The 22,393-nt window shown below is 44.1% G+C and overlaps 1 protein-coding gene across 1 annotated transcript in view; it reads right to left on the minus strand.

Moving 5' to 3' along the window:
• Positions 1 to 903: 903 nt before the first annotated feature.
• Positions 904 to 22,393, minus strand: part of LOC126474431 (trypsin delta-like) — a 68,634-nt gene continuing 47,144 nt past the window's right edge. Inside the window, exon 2 of the mRNA XM_050101902.1 lies at positions 904 to 1,149. Coding sequence (XP_049957859.1) covers positions 904 to 1,149 — 246 coding nt within the window. The remainder of the gene's footprint in view (positions 1,150 to 22,393) is intronic.

Consider the following 22,393-nt stretch of genomic DNA (forward strand, 5'->3'; position numbering starts at 1 on the left):
TCTCTCACGACATGGCCGTTTCGTTTCCATTTAAAACACATTACGGATTCTGCTGCACACATGGGCCTCTACGACTTGGAGAATTACATTCTGAGCACCTCACACGTGGTTGATTTCTTTTCCTGACTTTTCTTGATACAACCGGTCCCGTTTCTCTTGTTCTTTTATAAGCACGACTCTATCTCGCCACATAGCCCGGCTTCTCACATGTGAAACACTTGGTGACTTGCTTCTCGTTCCGCGGTACCGCACCATACCTCAGGCGATCATCTTTCCTCAGACCGAAGCTACCGTGGTCTCCTGTGTCAGAGCTATCTCTACAGCCGCAGCTAACGTTGGCTGCTCATCTCATGCACGTACTTTTGTCTTTATCCTGTCACCGCAAAATCCCTTGGATAAACACTGCTCGGCTTAATTTCCAAATGAAAGCAAGGCTGCCTTCTAACTCGGATTATCGCATAGTATCTCTGATGGTTACCCTGAAATTGTGCTGCATCGTAACCATCTTCAAGACCCACTGAGCTGTGCTTTCCCCACGTTATTGCCGACTTACAAACATTTGACACGCGTAGAAGTCAAGTGTCCTTTTACTAGCACAGTTTTCTACTAATATGGCGAGCACATTTCACCACGTGTCACTTAGATCTCTGAACAATAATGTGCTACATGCTGAGACCACTATTAAGTTTTAACAAATTTCAAAAGGGTATCATGCTGCTCTTGGTCTATAAGTTCAAATACGAGATCGCAATTGTCAAGGAATTCATTTAGAGCATTCTTAGTGCCAACAGACAACTGTGGTATTAATTTCAGCACATCTGACAAACTAACAAATTGCAATTTGTGACTCAGGTGCCCCAGAGCCTGTACCGTAAACATTGTCTCCATGTCGTGACTGGCCTGCTATTCTTTTAACTCACCGTTGGAATTCTCACTGCTGACACTGCTTTCGCGCGCCGCCTGCGACTTGGTGCGTCTGTCTGCACTGTCGCCGCTGCTGCCCGCTCTAGGGCCGCGTGTGACCAACGCCGCTGCCCGTCGTCGCCGGTGCTGCTGCATCGCCTCTGTGTCGTCTGCGACCCCGCAGTGTCCGCTGCGGCTGCCACTGCTACTGCGTGCCCTCGCACCGTCGTCCGTGACCACTCGCCGCTGTCCGCAACGGCCGGTGCCACTGCACCTTCTCGGCACACCGTTGGCGACCTGGAGCCGTTGTCTGGGAGCCCCTGGCCGCCTTCCGGGATGTCCACCTCGAACCCGTATGCTATCCGTCCCTCCCTGCTGAGGCTGCGCAGCCCATGGACGCCTCCGGGATGATGATCTCGTTAGAGTTAGCTGCCATTCTTTACACCAATCACAAATCCTGTCCAAGTCATGTTGTATCCTCCTACAGTCTCTCAACGACGACACCTTACCGTACACTACAGCATCATCACAGCCACACATTGCTATCCACCCTATCCAAAAGATCATTTATGTAGATAGAAAACAACAGCGCACCTACCACACTTCCCTGGGACACTCCAGATGATACCATCACCTCAGATGAACGCTCACCATCGAGGACAACGTACTGAGTTCTCAAAGTCGTGCCGTCGTTTTGCTTGATGTCTGGCTATGTTCGAAATTTCAAAGTAGAATGACCTATTCCTGTAACTTGTGGCATGACAACTGTACGCTAACCGACGACCAACCCCATACATGGCTACAGTAACAGAGAACCTCATGTAGCGTCCAGCGAGAGGTGTAGACGGTCAGTCACACTGGAGACTGGTGAAGGTCAGTCCCGTCAGCTAACGTGGAGACGGCAAACTGGAAGTTTGAAATAATCGAACAAAGGAAAGAATTGAATAACTATAGTCGAAAATTGTTTGTCTCAACAACAACTGCATATGACGAATGAAACTACACTACTCCTGATTGCAAAACTTCATGGAGGGAGGTAGCCGGCGAAGTATGATTGCGAGCAGAGCAGAGCAGATCCGTAGTCACTATGCTTCATCCCACTCGTCGAAGTAGTAATTCAGAAAGCAATGAGACTGGCTTGTTACATATCCGCCATGTTATTAAATCTGTACATTAGCCAGGGAAACCAAGGAGAAATTAGGAAAGGGAACTACAAAGAAGAAATACACGAAGGTGGCTAAAGTCGTGGGATACCTCGCTATACCCCAGCGTACTTCAGCGACTCGACATGGAAAGTACTCAAAAAGTCGTTAGAAGTCTCCTCAAGAAACAATGAGCCATGCTGCTGCCTCTATACCCACCCATAACTCTGAAAATGTTACCGGTGCAGGGTTTTGTGAACAAACTGACCTCTTGATTATATCACATAATGGTTCGATGGATTCATTTGAAGTCATCTAGGTGGCCAATTCATTCACTGGAATTTTCAAGAAGGTTCTTCAAACCAATGTCGACTAATTTTGTCATGGCGCACGGTCATCCATAAAAATTCCATAGCTGTTTGGGAACCTGAACTCCAGGAATGGCTGCATATTGTCTCCAAGCAGCCGAAAACATCCGTTTTCAGTCAGTGATTGGTTCAGTCTGAACAGAGGACCCACTCCAATCCATGTAAACGTATCCCACACTGTTATGGAGCCAGCACCGGTTTTCTCAGTGCCTTGTTGACAACTTGGGGCTATTGCTTCGAGGGATCTGCGCCGCTCTCGAATCCTACCATCAGCTCCTATTAATTGAAGTAGTGACTCATCTGAATAGGCCACGGATTTCCAGTCGTCTAGGATCCAGTTTCTGGTCAGATGACTATACGTTAACGTCAACTGAAGCTTCGGAATGAATAGGAAGGTCAGACAGAGAGTGCGTTAGTGTGAACAGATCAGTGACGGGGTTGCTATCATCAGAATCGACAGAAACGAGCACCAATAATAACAGTTTCAGGTACGCACACCGACGTCGCAAGTAGAAAATGTACATATAGAGAAAGTATATGAGGATACTAAACACAGAATTCGGTACGTCTAGTGATAGCAAAATATACTAATCATAGGCGACTGGAGTGCAGTTGTAGGGGAAGGAGTGGAACAAATGGTTACGGGAGAATATGGGCTTGGTAGTAGTTCTGCAGTAAATTTCTGATTTCAGTAGCGAAGACTCTGTTCAAGAATCACAGGAGGAGGAGGAGGTATATTTGGAAAAGGCTAGGAGAAACAGAAAGATATCATTTAGATTGCATCATGGTTAGCCATTGATTCCGAAGTCATGTTATTAGATTGTAAGGAGTACCAAGGGCAGATACGGGCTCAGATCACAATTTAGTAATGATGAAGAGTAAGCTGAAATTGGAGAAACTAGTCAGAAAGAATCAACGTGCAAGGAAGTGGGATAGGGAACTACTAAGGTACGAAGGGATACACTTGAAGTTCTCTGACACTACGGATACTGCGATAGTTCAGTAGGCAGGTAAGTTGAAGAGGAATGGACATCTCTAAGAAGGGCATCAGAGAAGATGGAGGGAAAAATGTATGTACAAGGAAGCTAACTACGAAGGAACTACGGGTAGCAGCAGGAATACTTCAGCTGATCGACGAAAGAAGGAGGTACAAGAAATAAACTACTGGCCATTAAAATTGCTACACCACGAAGATGACATGCTACAGACACGAAATTTAACCGACAGGAAAGAGATGCTGTGATATGCAAATGGCTAGGTTGTCAGAGCATTTACACAAGGTTGGCGCCGGTGGCGACACCTACAACGTGCTGACATGAGGAAAGTTTCCAACCGATTTCTCATACACAAACAGCAGTTGACCGACGTTGCCTGGTGAAACGTTGTTGTGATGCCTCGTGCAAGGAGGAGAATTGCGTACCATTACGTTTCCGACTTTGTTAAGGGTCGGATTGTAGCCTATCGCAGTTGCGGTTTAGCGTATCGCGACACTGCTGCTCGCGTTGGTCGAGATCCAATGACTCTTAGCAGAATATGGAATCGGTGGGTTCAGGAGGGTAATACGGAACGCCGTGCTGGATCCCAACGGCCTCATATCACTAGCAGTCGAGATGAAAGGCATCTTATCCGCATGGCGTTAGCTGATCGTGCAGCCACGTCTCGACCCCTGAGTCAACAGATGGGGACGTTTGCTGGACAACAACCATCTGCACGAATAGTTCGACAACGTTTGCAGCAGCATGGACTATCAGATCGGAGACCATGGCTGCGGTTACCCTTGACGCTGCATCACAGGCAGGAGCGCTACGATGGTGTACTCAACGACGAACTTGGGTGCACGAATGACACAGCGTCATATTTTCGGATGAATCCAGGTTCTGTTTACAGCATCATGATGGTCACATCCGTGTTTGGCGACTTGGCGGTGAACGCATATTGGAAGGGTGTATTTGCCATCGCCATACTGGCGTATCACCCGGCGTGATGGTATGGGGTGCCATTGGTTTCACGTGTCGATCATCTCTTGTTCGTATTGATGGCACTTTGAGCAGTTGACGTTACATTTCAGATGTGTTACGACCCGTGGCACTACCCTTCATTCGATCCCTGCGAAACCCTACATTTCAGCAGGATAATGCACGACCGCATGTTGCAGATTCTGTACGGGCCTTTCTGGATACAGAAAATGTTCGACTGCTGCCCTGGCCCGCCCATTCTCTAAATCTCTCACCAACTGAAAACGTCTGGTCAATGGTGGCCAAGCAACTAGCTCGTCACAATACACCAGTCACTACGCTTGATGAACTGTGGTATCGTGTGGAAGCTGCATGGGCAGCTGTACCTGTACATGCCATCCAAGCTCTGTTTGACTCAATGCCCAGGCGAATCAAGGCCGTTGTTACGGCCAGAGGTGGTTCTTCTGGGTACTGATTTCTCAGGATCTATGCACCCAAACTGAGTGAAAATGGAATCACATGTCAGTTCCAGTATAATATATTTGTCCAATGAATACCCGTTTATCATCTGCATTTCTTCTTGGTGTAGCAATTTTAACGGCCGGTAGTGTAGTCTGGGAAATTCAGTAAGACAGAGATGCAAGTCACTCAGGAATGAAATAAGCAGGAAGTACTGGGAAGCTTAGCGAAATTGTTACATTAAAGATGGGAAGAAATTGAGAAAGTAATGATTGATGGAAGGACTGACTCAGCACATAGAAAAGTGAAAATAATCTTCGGTGGAATTAAAAGCAAGTGCACTGAAAATTCGAATGAGAGGAGAGTGGAGAGACTGTATAAGTGGGAAGGGTACATTAATGCCCTCTATGAGGTGAAAGACTTACCTGATGATGTGATAGAAGAAAACTGAGACGGAAAGGAATAAGTGATCCAGTATTAGCATCTTTAGAAGAGTTCTTCAAGACTTAAAATCAAATAAGGCAGAAGGGATAGATAACATTCCATCGGAAATTCGAAAGTCACTGGGGCCGGTGGCAACAAAACTATTATTCCCATTGGTATGTAGGAAATATGAGATTTGCGATACACCAGCAGACTTTCGGAGATATATCATTTGCTTAATTCTCAAACTGCAAGAGCCGACAAGTGCGAAAACTATCGCGCAATTGGTTTAACAGCTCACGCACCCAAGTTGCTGACGATAATAGTATACAGAAAAACGAAAAAAAAAGAAACAGGATGTGTTAGACGTCGACTAGTTTGGCTTTGGGAAAGGTAAAGACAACAGCGAAGCTGTTCTGACGTTGCGGTTGATATAGAAGCAATTCAGTTGCAATAAGTACAGAAAATTCTCTTGTCAAATGTAGTAGAGTTACATTGAAAGCGTTATGAGAATGGTAGCAAAGTCCTCAATCTACATTGTCATCGAAGGTACGGGAAAACTAAGTCCATTTCGTAATCACAATACACAAAACAATTCAGAGTGGAACATGAAGATTCACAAATTATCGCAAACGATGCAAAGTTTAGTAACTCACACACTGTCTATTCTCAGTTCCGTAAATCAGGCGGAAATAGATCCCTACGATGGAGTGCATTCGGACCTCTCGAAAAATACAGTCCCTTAAGAAATTAGTAACTTATAGTGGCCGTTCGCTGCCCAGAATCTATCACCAACATGATCGAAAATTCAAAATTGCTAGCATCTCTACTTTTTTCAAGAATCGCTCTCTTGAGCTCGTCACTCGAATAATCCCAGTTTCCTATTGATTCTCGTGTTGTTCCGCTACTGTAGTCTTTTACATTGGCTGAAGGCTGTCCTCACTACAAGTACGTCTTTCTCACGTTCTAACAGACACCATTTCACTCATCTTTATCATTTCCCATCAACTTATGTATTACAACTATATTTATGTAAATAAATGTTATAATCATTTGGTCACTCTCACAACATTCGCAATAAAAATATGGGTTTGCCCACAAATAAGTAAGCGAGTATTCTTGCGCAAGTACACTAACGCTAAATGACAACAGACTGTCGTTCAATTTCGTTCACCCAGTTATTTAAGCCTGTTTGTAAGAAGCGTACTTTGGCACTCTTTTATAAAGTTGATGTCAGCTAACACATGTGGTTCACTATTCCTTATATTGCAATAATTTAGCGTTTTCATCGTGAACGCTATTTCAGTAAAGTTCCTGGTAATACAGTAAAGGTTTCTAACATAAATACACAAGTATTCCATTATATGAACTATTTGTGTAGTATTCATTTTCAGTGTAAGTGCGGATAATACGATATTCTGACAAACATTTGCATAATGAAAGGATGTAATGTACGCAATAAATAAACAAATAATTCAGATACAGATAAGTAGTTTTCAGTGATGATGGCTATGGTGCAATGTTGTAATGTGAGATATGGTATTGTGAAATCGCATGAATCGTTTAGAAAATGTTAATTCAGAGGCTCACTGCGAAATATTCATTGTGAAATATTAGTCGATGAAAATTATTAATTTTTGTCGTTTTAGCGACAAAAATACTGTTGTGTCACTCGATGTGCCCCATTTATCTGAGGTCGCAGGTGTATTCAGATTCGTTTTGATATGTAACTGCAATTTATTGTCGAATTTCAGACAAGTGTAACTTAGCCGTCGTTAAGATTGTGTCACACTTCACCGTTTCTTGGAGCATTGTGCGTCCTGCTGAGTTACTGTCCATCGTCAAAGTTTCCCATAGTGAGATTAGTCCACATTTGGCTTTTAACGACGTACGTGCCACGGCTGGAGCGGCCGCGGTGGCCGGCCCGGCCACAACGTGCTCTCGGCTTTGTGCCACACAGCTTCGCAAACAAATTTCGCTGTATTTCGCTCCCGAAATCCACCATAGGACTTCAGTTGAAAGACTTTCGGGACTGCCTTGATGAAAAGTGCACAAAAAATATGATGATGTTTTTTAATGTTCAGGTGTTCTATCCTCTCAGCATTTGAGTACAATGAACCATGCGAAACTGTGACAAATGTTCTTATTAGGGAGAGTGTTTTTCTCGGGCCTCACATTGGCTTAAATGTTGGGCCTCTCATGTGAATTTCTGAACTCTGTCGTTCTGTGATATCTTCATATAAATAACAACGAGTGTAGTTCGTCACCTATACTAATTGTCAGTGAAGACGCAGAGGACGTCCCTGTGTCCATGGTTTTGTTCGAGAGTCAAGGTCTGCGAGAGAAACTTTGCACACCATTATCTCTTTTTCAAAACATTTTGGAGAATGTCTTGAACACTTGATACAGAGATGTTGGTCCAGTATGATTTGGGACACGACAATGACACACTAGGCCAACATATCCACCTATAAACATTGCCTGCTCTCAAGCGACTGGTCGAATGCACATCTGCTGTTTACAGTTCTTAGTTCAAGTTGTCACAATAGTTGCTGTACTGACGTCGCATATATAACAGAAAAAAAATCGGTCTCGAAAGTTTTTTCTTGGACAGTGTATGTTTCTTACATGGGAGGATACTAGCAGTTGTCTTCTAATAAAAACACTCAGCTCATAGTGCTGTATTCTTAGAAGTACCTACGACTGTGTTTAAACCCTAAGCTGTTGGCTTCTGTGCACAATTTCATTACATCTCTTTTGTTGCTATACACCAGAAATACCTAATCCATCGATTCAACTGAAGCGAACAGAATGATTACTGTGTACAGCTGCAGACTACAGCTAGAGCAATGTAACACTATAATTAAATGGATAGTTGCTACTCACCATATAGCAGAGATGCTGAGTCGGAGAAAGGCACAAGAAATAAAGACTATCGGAAAGTTAGCTTTCCGACAACAGGGCAATTGTCAAAAATAGAAAACATACACACACGATCACATTCACACAAACGCAATTGCCGCACACGTGACCACAGTCTCTGGCAGCTGGAGCCAGACTGCGAGTAGCAGGGCAATATGGGAGAGGCAACTGGGTAGGGGTAAGGAAGAGGCTGGGGAAGACAGGGGGACGGATAGCTGGCTAGGGGTGAGAGACAGTAATGTACTGCTGCAAGTGTGCAGGTAGGAGGTGCAGAGTGGGGAAGCTGGGTGGATGTGGGGGTTAGATAGTGGGGCGAGAAAGAGGGGGTCTTGAAGAAAAGGAGACAAGTAAATAGAAGGGATGCGATGGTGCAATAGAGGGCTGTGTAGAGTTGGTGTGGAACAGAGAAGGTACAAATGTTTAAGGACAATGACTGACGAAGGTTGAGGCCAGGAGGGTTACGGGAATGTAGTATATATTGCAGGGAGAGATCCCATCTACGCCATTCAGAAAGGCTGGTGTCGGTGGGAAGGATCCGGATGGCATGGGCTGTGAAGCATTCACTGTAATGAAAGACGTCATGTTGGGTGGTCCAGTTTTCTCTTGGCCACAGTTTGTCAGACGCCATTCATCAGGACAGAAAGCTTACTGGTTGCTGTGCGCAGGTAGAATGCAACACAGTTGTGCAGCTAGGCCTGTATATCAGACAACTGGTTTCACAGGTAGCCTTGCCTTTGATAAGATAGGTGATGTTTGTGACAGGGATAGAGTACGTGATGGTGGGAGGGTGTATGGAACAGGCCCTGCATCTTGGTCTGTACAGGGATAGGAGCCATGAGGCAACAGGATGGGAGCAGGGGTTGAGTAGGGATGGATGGCAATATCATGCAAATTCAGTGGGCAGTGGAGTACCACAGTCAGAGGAATGGGGAAGTTAATGGGTAGGACCTTACTCATTTCAGGGCATGACGAGAGGTAGTCAAACCCTTGCAGAGAATGTAATTCCGTTGCTGTAGTCCAGCGTGGTTCTGAGTCATAAGGAGAATGGTCCTCTGTGGCTGAATAGTGGGGCTCTGGGAGGTGTTGGGTGACTGGAAAGATAAGGCACAGGGGATCTATTTTTGTACAAGTTTGAAAGGGTAATTATAATCTGTAAAAGACTCAGTGGGTTGCATGGAAGGAATTTCTCAATATGGAGAGGGTAGCAGCTGTCAAAGTCGAGGTATTGCTGGTGGTTGGTAGATTTGATATGGGCAGAGGTACTCATAAATTTATCTTTAAGGTGGAAGTCAACATCGAGGAAGTTCGGTTGATGAGTTGAGTACGACCAGGTGAAGCGAATAGTGGAGAAGTTATTGAGATTCTGGAGTAAAGGGTGTCCCCACCATCAATCCATACCACGAAGATGTCATAAATGAATCTGAACGTGGTGAGGAATTTGGGACTCTGCGTGTTTAGGAAGGATTCCTCTACAGGGCCTGCGAACAGATTGGCATATGAAGGTGCTACATGTGTGCCCATTGCTGTTCCCTGGATTTGTTTGTAGGTAATGCCTTCAGTTGTTGATGGGAGTATAGTTAGTTATGGCGACTAGGAAGGAGAAAGTTGGTTTGGAACCCGTTGGGCATTAGGAAAGATAGTGTTCAATAGCAGTAAGAACATGGGCCTTATGAATATTAGTGTAAATGGAGGTGGCATCGCTAGTGTCGCACAAGGCACCACGTGATAAAGGAACAGGAACTGTTAAGAGTTGGTGCAGGAAATGGTTGGTATCTTTTACATAAGAGGGTAGCTTGCTGGTAATAGGCTGGAGTTTTTCGTCTACTAGAGCAGAGATGCCTTCAGTGGGGGCACAATTACTGGCCTCAACTGGTCACACTGGGTGGTTTGGTATATGGACTTTAGGAAGCATCTAGAATGTAGGAGTGCAAGGAATGGCAGAGATGAGGAGAGAGAAGGGCTCCAGAGACAATTTCTGGGATGGGCAAAAGTATTTGAGGAGAGACTCGAGATCCTACTTGATTCAGGATTGGGGACACTGTGGCAGGATTTGTAAGTGGATTAATCTGGGAGGTGGCGAAGTTCTTCTGCAGATAATCCCTGGGGTTCAAAACAACTGTGTATAGCCTTTGTTAGCAGGTAGGTTTATAAGGTCAGGTTCATATTTTAGACAGTGGATTGCGGTTTTCTCTAATGATGTGAGGTTAATTAGCACGTTGAGAGATTTGGGGAATTATGGTGAAGCAGTTTTTGAGGTTAAGAAATTGTAGGCAGTGGAGGGGGGGGGGTCATTTTGGAGCAGTGGTAGTGGGACAGTTGGATGGAGGAGTGAACAGATTCAGACAGAGTTCAGCATTGGTCTTTAGTTGAGTCTGATAAGTAGTGTTTCCACTGTAGGGTCTGGGAGAAGGAGGAAAGGTCTTCAACAAGTCCTGCGTTATTGAATTTGGCAGTGGTACAAAAGGTGAGGCCTTTCGAGAGGACTGATACTTCTGCAAGGCTAAGGCTTTTGGAGGACAGTTTTACGACTGTATTTTGGGCCTCTTTAGGTTCCTGATTCTGTGTGGTGTTGGGAGGAAGTTTCGGAGGGTGGTGTAAATGTAGTAGGTCTGTGCGACAGGGTTTGTCAGCTATGAGGGGACGTCGATGAGGCTTGGAAGTTGTTGTAGAGGTGCTGGATAGTAGTAGACCAAGGTGTGAGTAGTAAGTGAGCAGGTTCGTGGTTTTTTGATGTGGCATTGTGCATCTTTCTCCAGTTCCTGAAGGCCAGGATGTGTATTATGGCATCCAAGAGTTTGGGATTAGATAGCAGGATGTTTCTATAAATGGTAAGAAAGTATCACACAGAAGTTTGGGCGTGACAGAAATGGTTTTGCATGACTATGTTGGTGAGGGCTAAGAATTGGCGGAATCTGAACATATAGAGGACATTGTGGAAGGAAGGGAGGCAACCAGAGATGTGTAATTTGATGGTAAGGCTAAGCAACAGGAAAGAACAGTATGTGGAACTGGGTTCTGAATAGGAAGAAGGAAACTTTTCTGTATGGATCCATGGTGATGGGAAAAACGTGTAAAAATACAGAAATAACGTAGACCTACGTCGGAAAAAGTTCGCAAAAGTACACTCAACCACGTGGGAAAAATAATGGAAAGGAATAAACGGATGAGAAAAGAGGAAAAAAGATGAAATCTGATGGAGTAGGCCGACAGTCGGAGGCGAAAATCATCTGAAATTGGTGTGAAGAGACAATGAGATCAAATGGAATATTAAAATATTTGTAAAAAGGGTTCCAGCTCTGTGGGGGGGGGGGGATAAGTGTCAAGAGGAGGATGGCAGAGGTGACTAGATTCCGTGAAGTTAGTAGATGCGAAATGGAATAGAGAGGGGACTGAGTGAGGCTTGGGGAGGAGTTGGTTGGATGAGGTACGAGTTCGTGTGTCACAGTAAAGGTGTGGGAAATAATACACTAAAAGTACGTGAGGGTGTCGCAGGGAGAGTGATCAATAAGGGGGTATAGGATTAATGACATCGGTGAGTGTAATGTGGGACATAAGATGCTGCACCAACAACCAGCATGGTCCCGTAGCCATCTGCTGTGTGCGGCAAAAGACGATTCATACAGTGTGGCTCGTAGGTACAGCGTGCAAAGTGGTTTTTAGGGCGACAAGAGAAACGTGGTACAGAAGAGAAAGGGCAGACAACGAGTGCATCAGTGTATTAGAAAACAGTGACAGAGGAAAACAGCACGGACCTATGATGAAACATAAGCTGCCCGGTAAATCAAACAGTAGAAAATTTATGTTGGTATTTGACAAAGTACTGAAAAGGAGTTGCTACCCACCGTAAAGCAGAGATGCTGAGTCGTAGAAAGGCACAACAAAAATACTGTTGTAAAGTGACATTTCATTCAGCAAGACCTTTGTGAAAAATGGAAAACACACACGCGTTCACTCTCGCAAACGCAACCCACACACTTATGACCACAGTCTCTAGCGTCTGGAGCCAGACTGTGAGCAGGAGGACATTATGGGAGAACCAGTCATTGAAATGAAGGACGTCACGTTGGGCGTCATGTTCAGCGACAGGGTGCTCCAATTGTTTCTTTGCCACAGTTTGTTGGTGGCCATTCATGAGGACAGACATAATGTAGATTGTCATGCCCACATAGAATGCAGCACAGTGGATGCAGCTTAGCTCGTGGATCAGATGAGTGGTTTCACAAGTAGCCCTGCCTTTGACGTGTTACGTGACGTTTGGGACAGCTTTGGAGTGGGTCTTGCATCTAGGTCTATTACATGGAGAGGAGGCATAAGGTAAGGGCTTGGGAGTGGGGTTGTGTAGAGATGGACGACGATATCTTGTAGATTTGATGTGTGATGGAACAGCACTGTGGGTGGAGTGAGAAGGACAGTGCGTAAGACAGTTCTGATTTTAGGGCACAACGAGAGGTAGTCAAACCGTTGCAGAGACTGTAATTCAGTTGCTCAAGTGCTGCGTTGTACTGGGTTAGAAGGGAAGAGCCCTTCTGTGGCTGGATGTGGGGCTTTGGGAGATGTTGGATGACTGGGAAGATAAGGCATGGTAGATCTGTTTTTGGGCAAGGCTGTGATATTAATTACGACCTATAAAGGCCTCAGTGAGACACTTGGTATATTTTGAGAGAGACTTCTGCTCACTACGGATGCGATGTCCATGGTTGGCTAGGCTGTGTGGAAGGGACTTCTTGGTATGACATTAGTGGCATCTGTTGAAGTGGAGGTATTCCTTGTAATTGGAATTTTTTATATTGACAGAGGTACTAATACAGCCATCTTTCAGATAGAGATCAAAATCGAGGAAACTGGGTTGATGAGTTGAATGAGACCAGATGAAGCGAATGGGAGAGAAGGTGTTGAGGTTCTGGGGGAAAGTGGTGTCCTCACATTCTCTCCATTGGTAAAATTCTCCCTCTACATAATCCCAAAGTCCTTGATCCCATAACACACATTGAAACCCTTGTTCAAATGGTTCAAAAATGGCTCTGAGCACTATGGGACTCAACTGCTGAGGTCATTAGTCCCCTAGAACTTAGAACTAGTTAAACCTAACTAACCTAAGGACATCACAAACATCCATGCCCGAGGCAGGATTCGAACCTGCGACCGTAGCGGTCTTGCGGTTCCAGACTGCAGTGCCTTTAACCGCACGGCCAGTTCGGCCGGCGAAACCCTTGTTCTCCACCAGCTAGAGCAACATGTGCAATGCCACCTCAGAAAACTCTTCTACCTGCTCATTTCCTACACCCACCTTGGACTACTACATTTGACCATGTTTACAACAACCTGCAAGGCTCTTCCATGTCCCCCCCCCCCCATTAACTGTTCAGAAATTTTTAACTTCAAACCTTGTCTCACCATCAATTTCCAAATATCTCAGCATACAACAAACTAACCTTAAATCTTCAGAAAGATCTGCAATAGACCATCTATAATCTGATCCCAACCTTATAATCCCACCCACTGACGATGGTTTCACCACTGTTGTTTTGAACCACAAGGAGTACCTGGCAGAAAGACTTTGCCAGCTGTCAGAACCATCCACCTACAAACCCTGCCACATTGACCACATTCCAGAAATACAGCAGGATCTATAGTCTCTCTGCGATGCCTTAAGCCCATTCCAGAGCCTCTCTTCAGAATCCGTCTCTTTACTCACCCCCTGACAGTCCTCACACTCCTACCTACTGCTACCCATGATGCCACATTGTGGTCAGTTATTGTGTCCCCACTTAAAGAAGCTCTGCAGTCTTAGACTAACGCATTCAGGCTACTACCCACAACCAACACTCCTATATACAAGAAACCAACCATTTCTTTCATCGACTCTCCACAGTTCCTGTTCCTTTATCACTCCTTCGAATGTATCCTGCATTGCCACAACCCTCCATGCCTCAACCTTCGTTAGTCATTGTCCTTAAACATTAGCGCCTTCCCTGTTCCCATTCCAGCACTACACAACCCTCTACTCCACCAATGCCTCTAGTCTTATTACATCTCTCCTTTTCTGAAAACCCTTCCTCTGTTTCCCAACCTGTGTCTCACCTTCCGACTCCACACAACTGACCACTCTGCACATCATCCCTGCATGTTCCCAGCAGAACTTTACCGTCCCCCATCCTACCACCCTACTCAGTTAACCCTCTCCCTCACATCCTCAGCCTTTTCCTTACCCCCACCCAGGTGTCTCTCCCATAATGCCCTGCTGCTCACAGTCTGGATCCAGATGGCAGAGACTGTAGTCATGAGTGTGTGTGAGTTGCCTTTGCAAGTGTGTGCATGTGCGTATGTTTACTATGTTTGACAAAGGCCTTGTTGGACGAAAGATAACTTTCTGACAGTCCTTTTGTTGTGCCTGTCTGCGACTCAACATCTCTGCTTTATGGTGAGTAGCAACTAACCTTTTAATTATATTGTTACATTCCATCCTGGATTTTCCATTGTTAGATTTGGCAATGGATTTTTCAGGCTTTTTATATTGTTAATCTTAGTACCTGTACTGCAGTACATTTGCTCCTTACTGCTTTCTTATTGATTGTAAAGAATAAAAATCTGGTTTCACTGAACTATTATTTGCACTATCATAATGCAAGACTTAAAAAGCATCTTCAAGTAGACTCTGTGTCCTTATCAACTGTTCATAATGGTGTTCTGTGACATGAATGTCTTCAAGAAGCTTCCGTTTAGTATAAATCAAGTATTTGAGAATCCATAACAATTCAATAGAAAATTAAAAACACTCTTCGCAAGGCATTCGTTCTACAAATTACCTTATTCGGGGATTGAATAATCCTGTTAGTCATAATGTAAACGACAGTTCTCATCGTAAAGATGCATTGCAAGTTTTTGGATTGAGTTACAAAAGAAGGTAACCATGTTCTTTGAAAAATTTCATTGTAATCAAGCTACCAACAGAACTCGAAAATCAGCTATGTAATATAAATAACATAAGAAATCAGCAGCTTCTTTCCAGGCTAACAGCTTTACTAGACTATATTTAAGGAGCGTAGGCTCAAATAGTGTTAAGTAGTATAGTGTAGTACAGTTGTAGTTCATTGTTTGTAAATTATACATGTTACATCTTTGAGAGTTGCCTGTCTTTCGTTAGTGTATATGATGACCTGTTCTACATAACTCAAGGTTGCCTATGGACCATGATGAATGAACGTCCACTAAATCCCAGATTATTTGTAAGACTAACATGGAAAAGAGCTGTTACGCTAAAGGAGTTTCACAATGATTGCAGGGCTGGAGGAAACGATCATTTTGTTCTACTAGCTAAGGTTATGATATGATTTTCTCGAGTTTTCGGCAGTGCAAATTGTCGAAATGGTACGAAGGTTAGACGGGTGTCACTCTAATCACCTTCTGACGAAATCTAAGAAGTTTTACTGATGATACCTTGAGTGTCATTGAAATATCGCACTTTAACAGGATTGCACCTGACTACGAACAGCATAAATTTGTACTACCCTACTTTTCAGTCTAATTGCAGCTGTTGTTTGTCTCACTGTGGTGTCTGTTAAACAGTAAGAGGAGCTATTTCTTTATTGTCAATTAGTATTCTACGAGCGTTGCCCAGAAAGTAATGCACCGAATTTTTTTCTTCAGCAGTTCTTTAATGAACATAATGATGATAACACACACGAAAGAATGATGTATTATCTATACACCCTGTTTTTCCACGTAATATCCAACCGCATCTATGGCATTCCTCCAGCACGAAACAAGGGTGTATGTGCCCTGTCGGTACGAATCCTAGTCCTGGTGGCGGAGCCAGTGCTTGACTGCGTGAATCACCTCCTCATCGTCCTCAAAATATCTTCCTCAAAAATTGTTCAAATGGCTCTGAGCACTATGGGACTTAACAGCTGAGGTCATCAGTCCCCTAGAACTTAGAACTACTTAAACCTAACTAACCGAAGGACATCACACACATCCATGCCCGAGGCAGGATTCGAACCTGCGACAGTAGGGGTCGCGCGGTTCCAGACTGAAGCGCTTAGAACCGCTCGGCCACCCCGACCGGCTGTCTTCCTCGAATGGCATCCTTTAATGGTCCAAAGAGGTGGGACTACGTCAGCGCTGTAGGCTGTATGTGATAACACTGTCCAATCTTGTTTTGCGATGCGTTCAGCAGTCCTGATACATGTGTCGGGCCAGTGTTATGGTGTTGCAGCAAAACATCTCCTGGATTGCTGTGGCGCCGAAGTCGTCTGAAGCGCTTGTGAGTTTTGTTAGTGTGTTGACATATACTTATGAATTAAGCGCCTCTTGGCGTCACATCAATGAGAATGACACCTTCACATTCCCAGAATACGGTTATCATGACCTTACCGGCGGAAACAGTTGCTTTGGGTTTTTTCTTCTTTAGGGTGTGGGAATTTCATCGATTGTTGTTTTGTTTCGGGCTCAAAATAGTTAACCCAGGTATCACCACCTGTCACAATACGGGACAAGAAGGTCTCCCCCTAAGCTTCAAAGCATTGCAACAAATGAAAAATGTTTTTTCTGTGCGATTTGTGATCAACCGTTAGACACCGTGGCACCATCTTGCACACACTTTTGAATATCCGAGAGTGAGGATAATTGCATCCACGAATGATCGCATAGCTAATGTCATCAGCTCGCTGCAACTTGTCAGGTGTGACAGCCCTGGATGGTTTGTTTCCCCGACCGCTGAAAATCGTGGAGTTCCGTCGAACCGCCTTCTCATGACCTCACCCTCCGTACCCAGTGACTAACTGTACTTCTGTCGACAGTAGATGCTCCACAGACTTTCCACAAGCGTTTTTAAACATTCCCCAGAGTTTCTTTCTGTGCAGTCAGAAATTCAATAACACCACGTAACTTGTAACGTACATCACCTACAGATGCCATTTTGAAACTGTCCTGCAGCTACGCTGTCTGTCGGAAGCGACGGAAACTTGGCGCGTTCACTCAGGAGACTTCAAGTAACGTTTCGCATTCGTACCACTGTTTTCGGCTGAGAAAAAAAAAATGCTGTGCAGCCCTCTTATATTCAACACCTACTCGTAGTATATTTCTCTAGAATAATATTTGCACTTCCAGTTGCCCTATATTGTTTTGTACCTCCTTCAAGTTCTTCTGCGACTATTATTCCTTAACTTGGAAAGAACTTCGTCTAAACGTTCGCACTTTTATCCTATATCTCTCGTTTTACAGGACATTCCTCAGATTATTATTCTTCATGTAGCCTGTTCCTTATGATGTACACCTAAATATGTTCCATATTCTGCGTATCCCTGTGATACGTGCATGTAGCCAAAGGTAATCTGCGTTGTAGTATTTGTCGAGGCTTTGTGCTGTTTAGTTCACAGATGAAGCAAATTTGAAATAATTACTACTTCTACGCGTACCTTGATACTATCACATTTCTTTTCATTTAAATACTGCTCCATCCATCGAGACTGAAATCTTGTGTGTTATATCAAAAGCACTTCAGGCGAACTCTCAAAGCTCTCTCCGACCTGATTCTAGTCATCGTTTTTCCCATACTTGTGAACCCAATTAACAGTGCTGATAAAGTGCTGTTATGAAACTTGAAAGCTTTCTGGAGAGGCTGTTGGATACTATCCGATGCGATATTACATTCCACTGTATCGTGTTGAGCCGCTAATTCTTTTATGTAGCCTTGGAAAACCCGTAGCCGGGATAGCAGAAAAGGTGACAGCAGGCTTATAGAAGAAGACGTACAGCTGTAGAGCAGACGAAAGCCAGTGGAGCGTGCTTTTAGAAGAAGTTACAAGCGGACTCTGCTGACAGCCAGAAAAGCTGCCGAGCCCTCGCAGTGGGACAAGTTATTATGTTCCTAGCTTCGACGAGCGCTCCCGGGGCTGCAACGCCGTTGAAACCACACAAATACGGAAGCACTATAGCGACAGCGACCTAGATTACACGACGCCCAGGCCCGACTCTAGATGACCTCGCTGTTCTATGCGAAGAGGAGTGACGACTTGGCAAAACAGTCGTGGTTGGAACTGCCATAAATACGTCTTGTTTCTGCTCAGTAGCGTCTCTCGCCACCTGTCACCATCTACGAGAGGTGCTCTACGCCAGTCGTCCTCAGATGGATCACTAAGCTGCAACCAGTAACCACTAAACGCTGCCTCCGCTACCTGCGAAAGTACTACGTGTGCGCAGATCTGATGCACCCAGGAGTCTAACTGGTGCCTTCCAGCCGTGGGATCATTTGCTGGGCCCTTCTACAGACTTCAGGTTACCTACTTTGGGGGACAAGGCTAACGCCTTGGCCTGACTAGCGGGCTTCCTTGTGCGGGCCTATTCTACTACTGCAGTCTTAACCTTGCGTGCTATGTCACTGCTCCCAGCGTTGGGGTTCTTGGTTCAACTCCACCCGCTCAAGTGCTGTACACACTGAGTTTCGTATCTGCACCAGCCGACATCACCCACTTCTGTGGTGTCTTTTATTGCAGCGTGCTGACCGCTTGCCTTGATGTCAAGCAGTGCTGACAGTGTAACATCGCCTCAGATGCCACCTGCTCAAAGTGGTGACGCCGCATGTTGGCTGTCCAGTGAAGCTGCTTGCTGAGGTAAGCACATTCCCATGACCGAGATCAGCCTGTGTCTCTGGGCGCTGACTGCTGCCTTTCAAATCTATGAGTGCTCTATTTTTCCTCAGAATTAATGAATCAATGTAGTTGCTGTTTCTGCGACTTACTGACGGATATCACAAGGCTCCATGAACCTGCCGTTCTGCTAGGCGACGATCAGCACCATCACTGCTTGCAGTGGGATACCTAATGTCGCCTCGCTGGATTAGCCGAGCGGTCTTAGGCGCTGCAGTCATGGACTGTGCGGCTGGTCCCTGCGGAGGTTCGAGTCCTCCCTCGGGCATGGGTGTGTGTGTGTTTGTCCTTAGGATAATTTAGGTTAACTAGTATGTAAGCTTAGGGACTGATGACCTTAGCAGTTAAGTCCCATAAGATTTCACATACATTTGAACGTATCTAATGTCGCCCATCATCCTTATGCCCCACTACAATAATATTAACAGTCATTTTGGGACTCGTAATCTCTTTCTGCCTTCAGTGATGACATGCTCCCACCACTGATAAACGTCTTCCGCAGAATTATGGGTCTTTGTCGAATAGTCATTTTGTTTGCCACAGCGATATTAAGAGTATTTATCACATATTCACTCTAAAGACACTGTCTTTTTATTAGCCATCAGTAATGAATAACGTACAGCCAATAACTGTATGGCAAGTGCTCAGCTACTATAATGTAATCTAAGACCACACGTCATGAAAATATAGAAAAGAGATTCATATAACGAAAGTGCTATAAACTGTCTAGACAGAACCTTCAGGGAGATCACCTGTTGGTCTGAGATGTGATTCAGTGCGAACTATAGTACATAATCTCACTAAAGGCATTTGTTCACTAGCAACGTTTTGAAAACGATGGCCACGCAGAAACTACCACAAGCCCATAGACGTGTATAGATAGCCTATGTGTCTCACCAACAATTGAAGAGGTGGTCTGACTTGATAATCAGGTGCTTTCAGGCAGTGTCTGACTGGGAGTCCATAATACAAAGGAAATAGAAATGCCATTGACGGGAATAAATGCAATGACTCGACATAAATGTCTATTGGTAACGATTTCTGGACCGTAACTGAGTGACATTCCTTTCTGTGAACTGAAACAAATTTGACAAGAACTGTAGCAGACGTTTCAAACCATATACATGGATGCCGGTCTATCTAACGTTAAAGATCTCGCATTGTGCTGTTATCGAGGTTCACAGAGTCAAAACCTGAGGCGGACTGAATCGCCTCATTTGTCGGTGGGACAGTTCTCTTCGGATAGACAACTTGGTTTCAAATCGCACCTCCATTATTCTTTGCAAATTGTAAAAAAAACCGTGAGATTTGGTGAAAAAGACATCCACAACTACGTTTCATGGTAGAATCAGACAATCAACTGCGTTAGTTATAAATAATTTCACTGGTTCATTCACAACCAATTTCAGCGATTATAAGCCCATCTTCAGCTGAACATGAATTGTAAAGCGCTTGGCCGCCGCACACTTAACACCAAGCACTCACCTGTCCGGCACCTGGTGTTCACTGTACAAGGGCCACACGCCTTACTGTTCTTGTACACCTGAAGATGTGCTTTAATCGTTAAAACCGGTAGTGATTGAACCACTAAAACTATTTACAACAGACGCGATTAAATATGTCATTCTACAACAATGGAACATGTTATCATTAATATATCTGACGAAGAATAGATAAACGTGTCAAGCAGCTGCTGTTTTTATATATATATATATATATATATATATATATATATATATATATATATATATATATAAACTATTATTGCTTCGAAGGGCAAACAGTATATCATCACGAGCTATTATGGAAAGCAGAAACGTTAAACGTTACAGACGAACATGAAATGAATTGATTGCTACTGAAGAAAACAGAATGTTCGGTAAAAGAAGGAAGATAATGAGATTATTGCGCCCAGAGTACAATTTCCGATTGGAGAACTATGAGGAACGGCACCAGTCATGTTCTTTCTAAAGAACAGTCCCATAATTCCCCTTAAGCGAGTTACGAAAATCACTGGAAATATCAATGATGACGGCCCGAATAATTCTGAAACGCTATCTCCCAGGATACAAATCCAGCGGCTTACCATCGCGCCCCCTTACTCGATCAAAATCTGATCGAGTATAAGAGAAGTTAGAAAAACGTTGCCGCTATCTTTCACGGAGCTCTCACTGTTTTGCACCTAGATTTGTAGAGACAGTTGTGGGGTTAGTTCTACTACAATCCTGGGAATGTTTGTTCGCTTTTGTTTGGGATGCTGGCTATCTTACTACAGCCGACAGCTTTTTGTTACGGTTTTCAGTCCGTAGATTGGATTTGATGCAACACTCCATTCTAGTCTCTCCTGAGCAAGCCTTTTCCTCTCAGCTTAGCTGGTGCAACTTGCACACATTTTATCGTGCTTAATGTACGTAAACCTTGAACTCCCTATATAATTTTAACCCCTTCCCTTCCACTCTTCCCATAATTATCAGATTGACTATTCTTCGATGCCCCACTATGTGTGTTATCAACCGATTCCTTCTTTTCGTCAAATTCTGCCATAAATTACTTATTTCCGCAATTCCATTCAGCATCTCGCCAATCGTTATACAATAGACGGATCTAGCTTTTAGCCTTCACCTTCAGCACCACATTTAAAAATCTTATATAATTTTCTTATCTGAGCGTCTGAAATTCAACTTTTTATATCCGAACAAGAGAATTTACTCCAGACAAATGGTTCCAGAAAAGACTTCCTAATGTAAACATTTATATTCAGTGTTAACAATTTTCTCTTTTCAGAAATTATTTCCTTCTGTTCCCATATTGACCTCTCAGTAATCGTCACTTATTTTGTGTCCACATGGCAAAACTAATGTGTCACGTTTAGTTTCTCATTTCATCAACTAACTACCGCACTTCACTTCATTCCACTATATTTCATTAACCATGTTTTAGTTTTGCTGATTTTTTTCTTGTAACTTTTTTAAAGACCCATCCGTGCCTTTCGACTGCTCGTCCAAGTCTTTTGTTGTCTCTTACAAAACTGTAATGTCATAGGCAAACCTCAAGGTTTTTACTCTGAGGTAAAAAAAAAGTTATAGTAAAGCGACATCAGCAAACAGAGATGGTGGTAGTATCGCGCACATAAGATATAAAAGGACAATGCATTGGTGGAGCTGTCAGGCGATTCCTGTAAAAAGCTTTCCGATAGGATTGTGGCCGCACGACGTGAACTAACAAACCTTGAACGCGGATTGGTAGTTGGAGCTAGATGCATGGGAAATTCCAGTGTGCCGAGATTACCAAATTTCAGACACTATCTCTCAGCACCGACAACGGTGGCCGACGAACAACACTTGGCGTCCTAGGGAAGTGGTGATTCGAAGAAATGTGAGTGCTAATAGACAAACAACACTGCCTGAAATAAATCCCATCTCTGTTTGCCTCTACACCTTTTACCCCTTACAGCTCCCTCTAGTACCATGGAAGTTATTCCCTGATGTCTGAACATATGACCTACCATTCTGTCCCTTAGTCTTCTCAGTGTTTTCCATATATTCCTTCGCTTTTCGCTTGTAGGGAGTTGTACA

This window comes from Schistocerca serialis, chromosome 4 (assembly GCF_023864345.2).
Source record: "Schistocerca serialis cubense isolate TAMUIC-IGC-003099 chromosome 4, iqSchSeri2.2, whole genome shotgun sequence".
NCBI lineage: Eukaryota > Metazoa > Arthropoda > Insecta > Orthoptera > Acrididae > Schistocerca > Schistocerca serialis.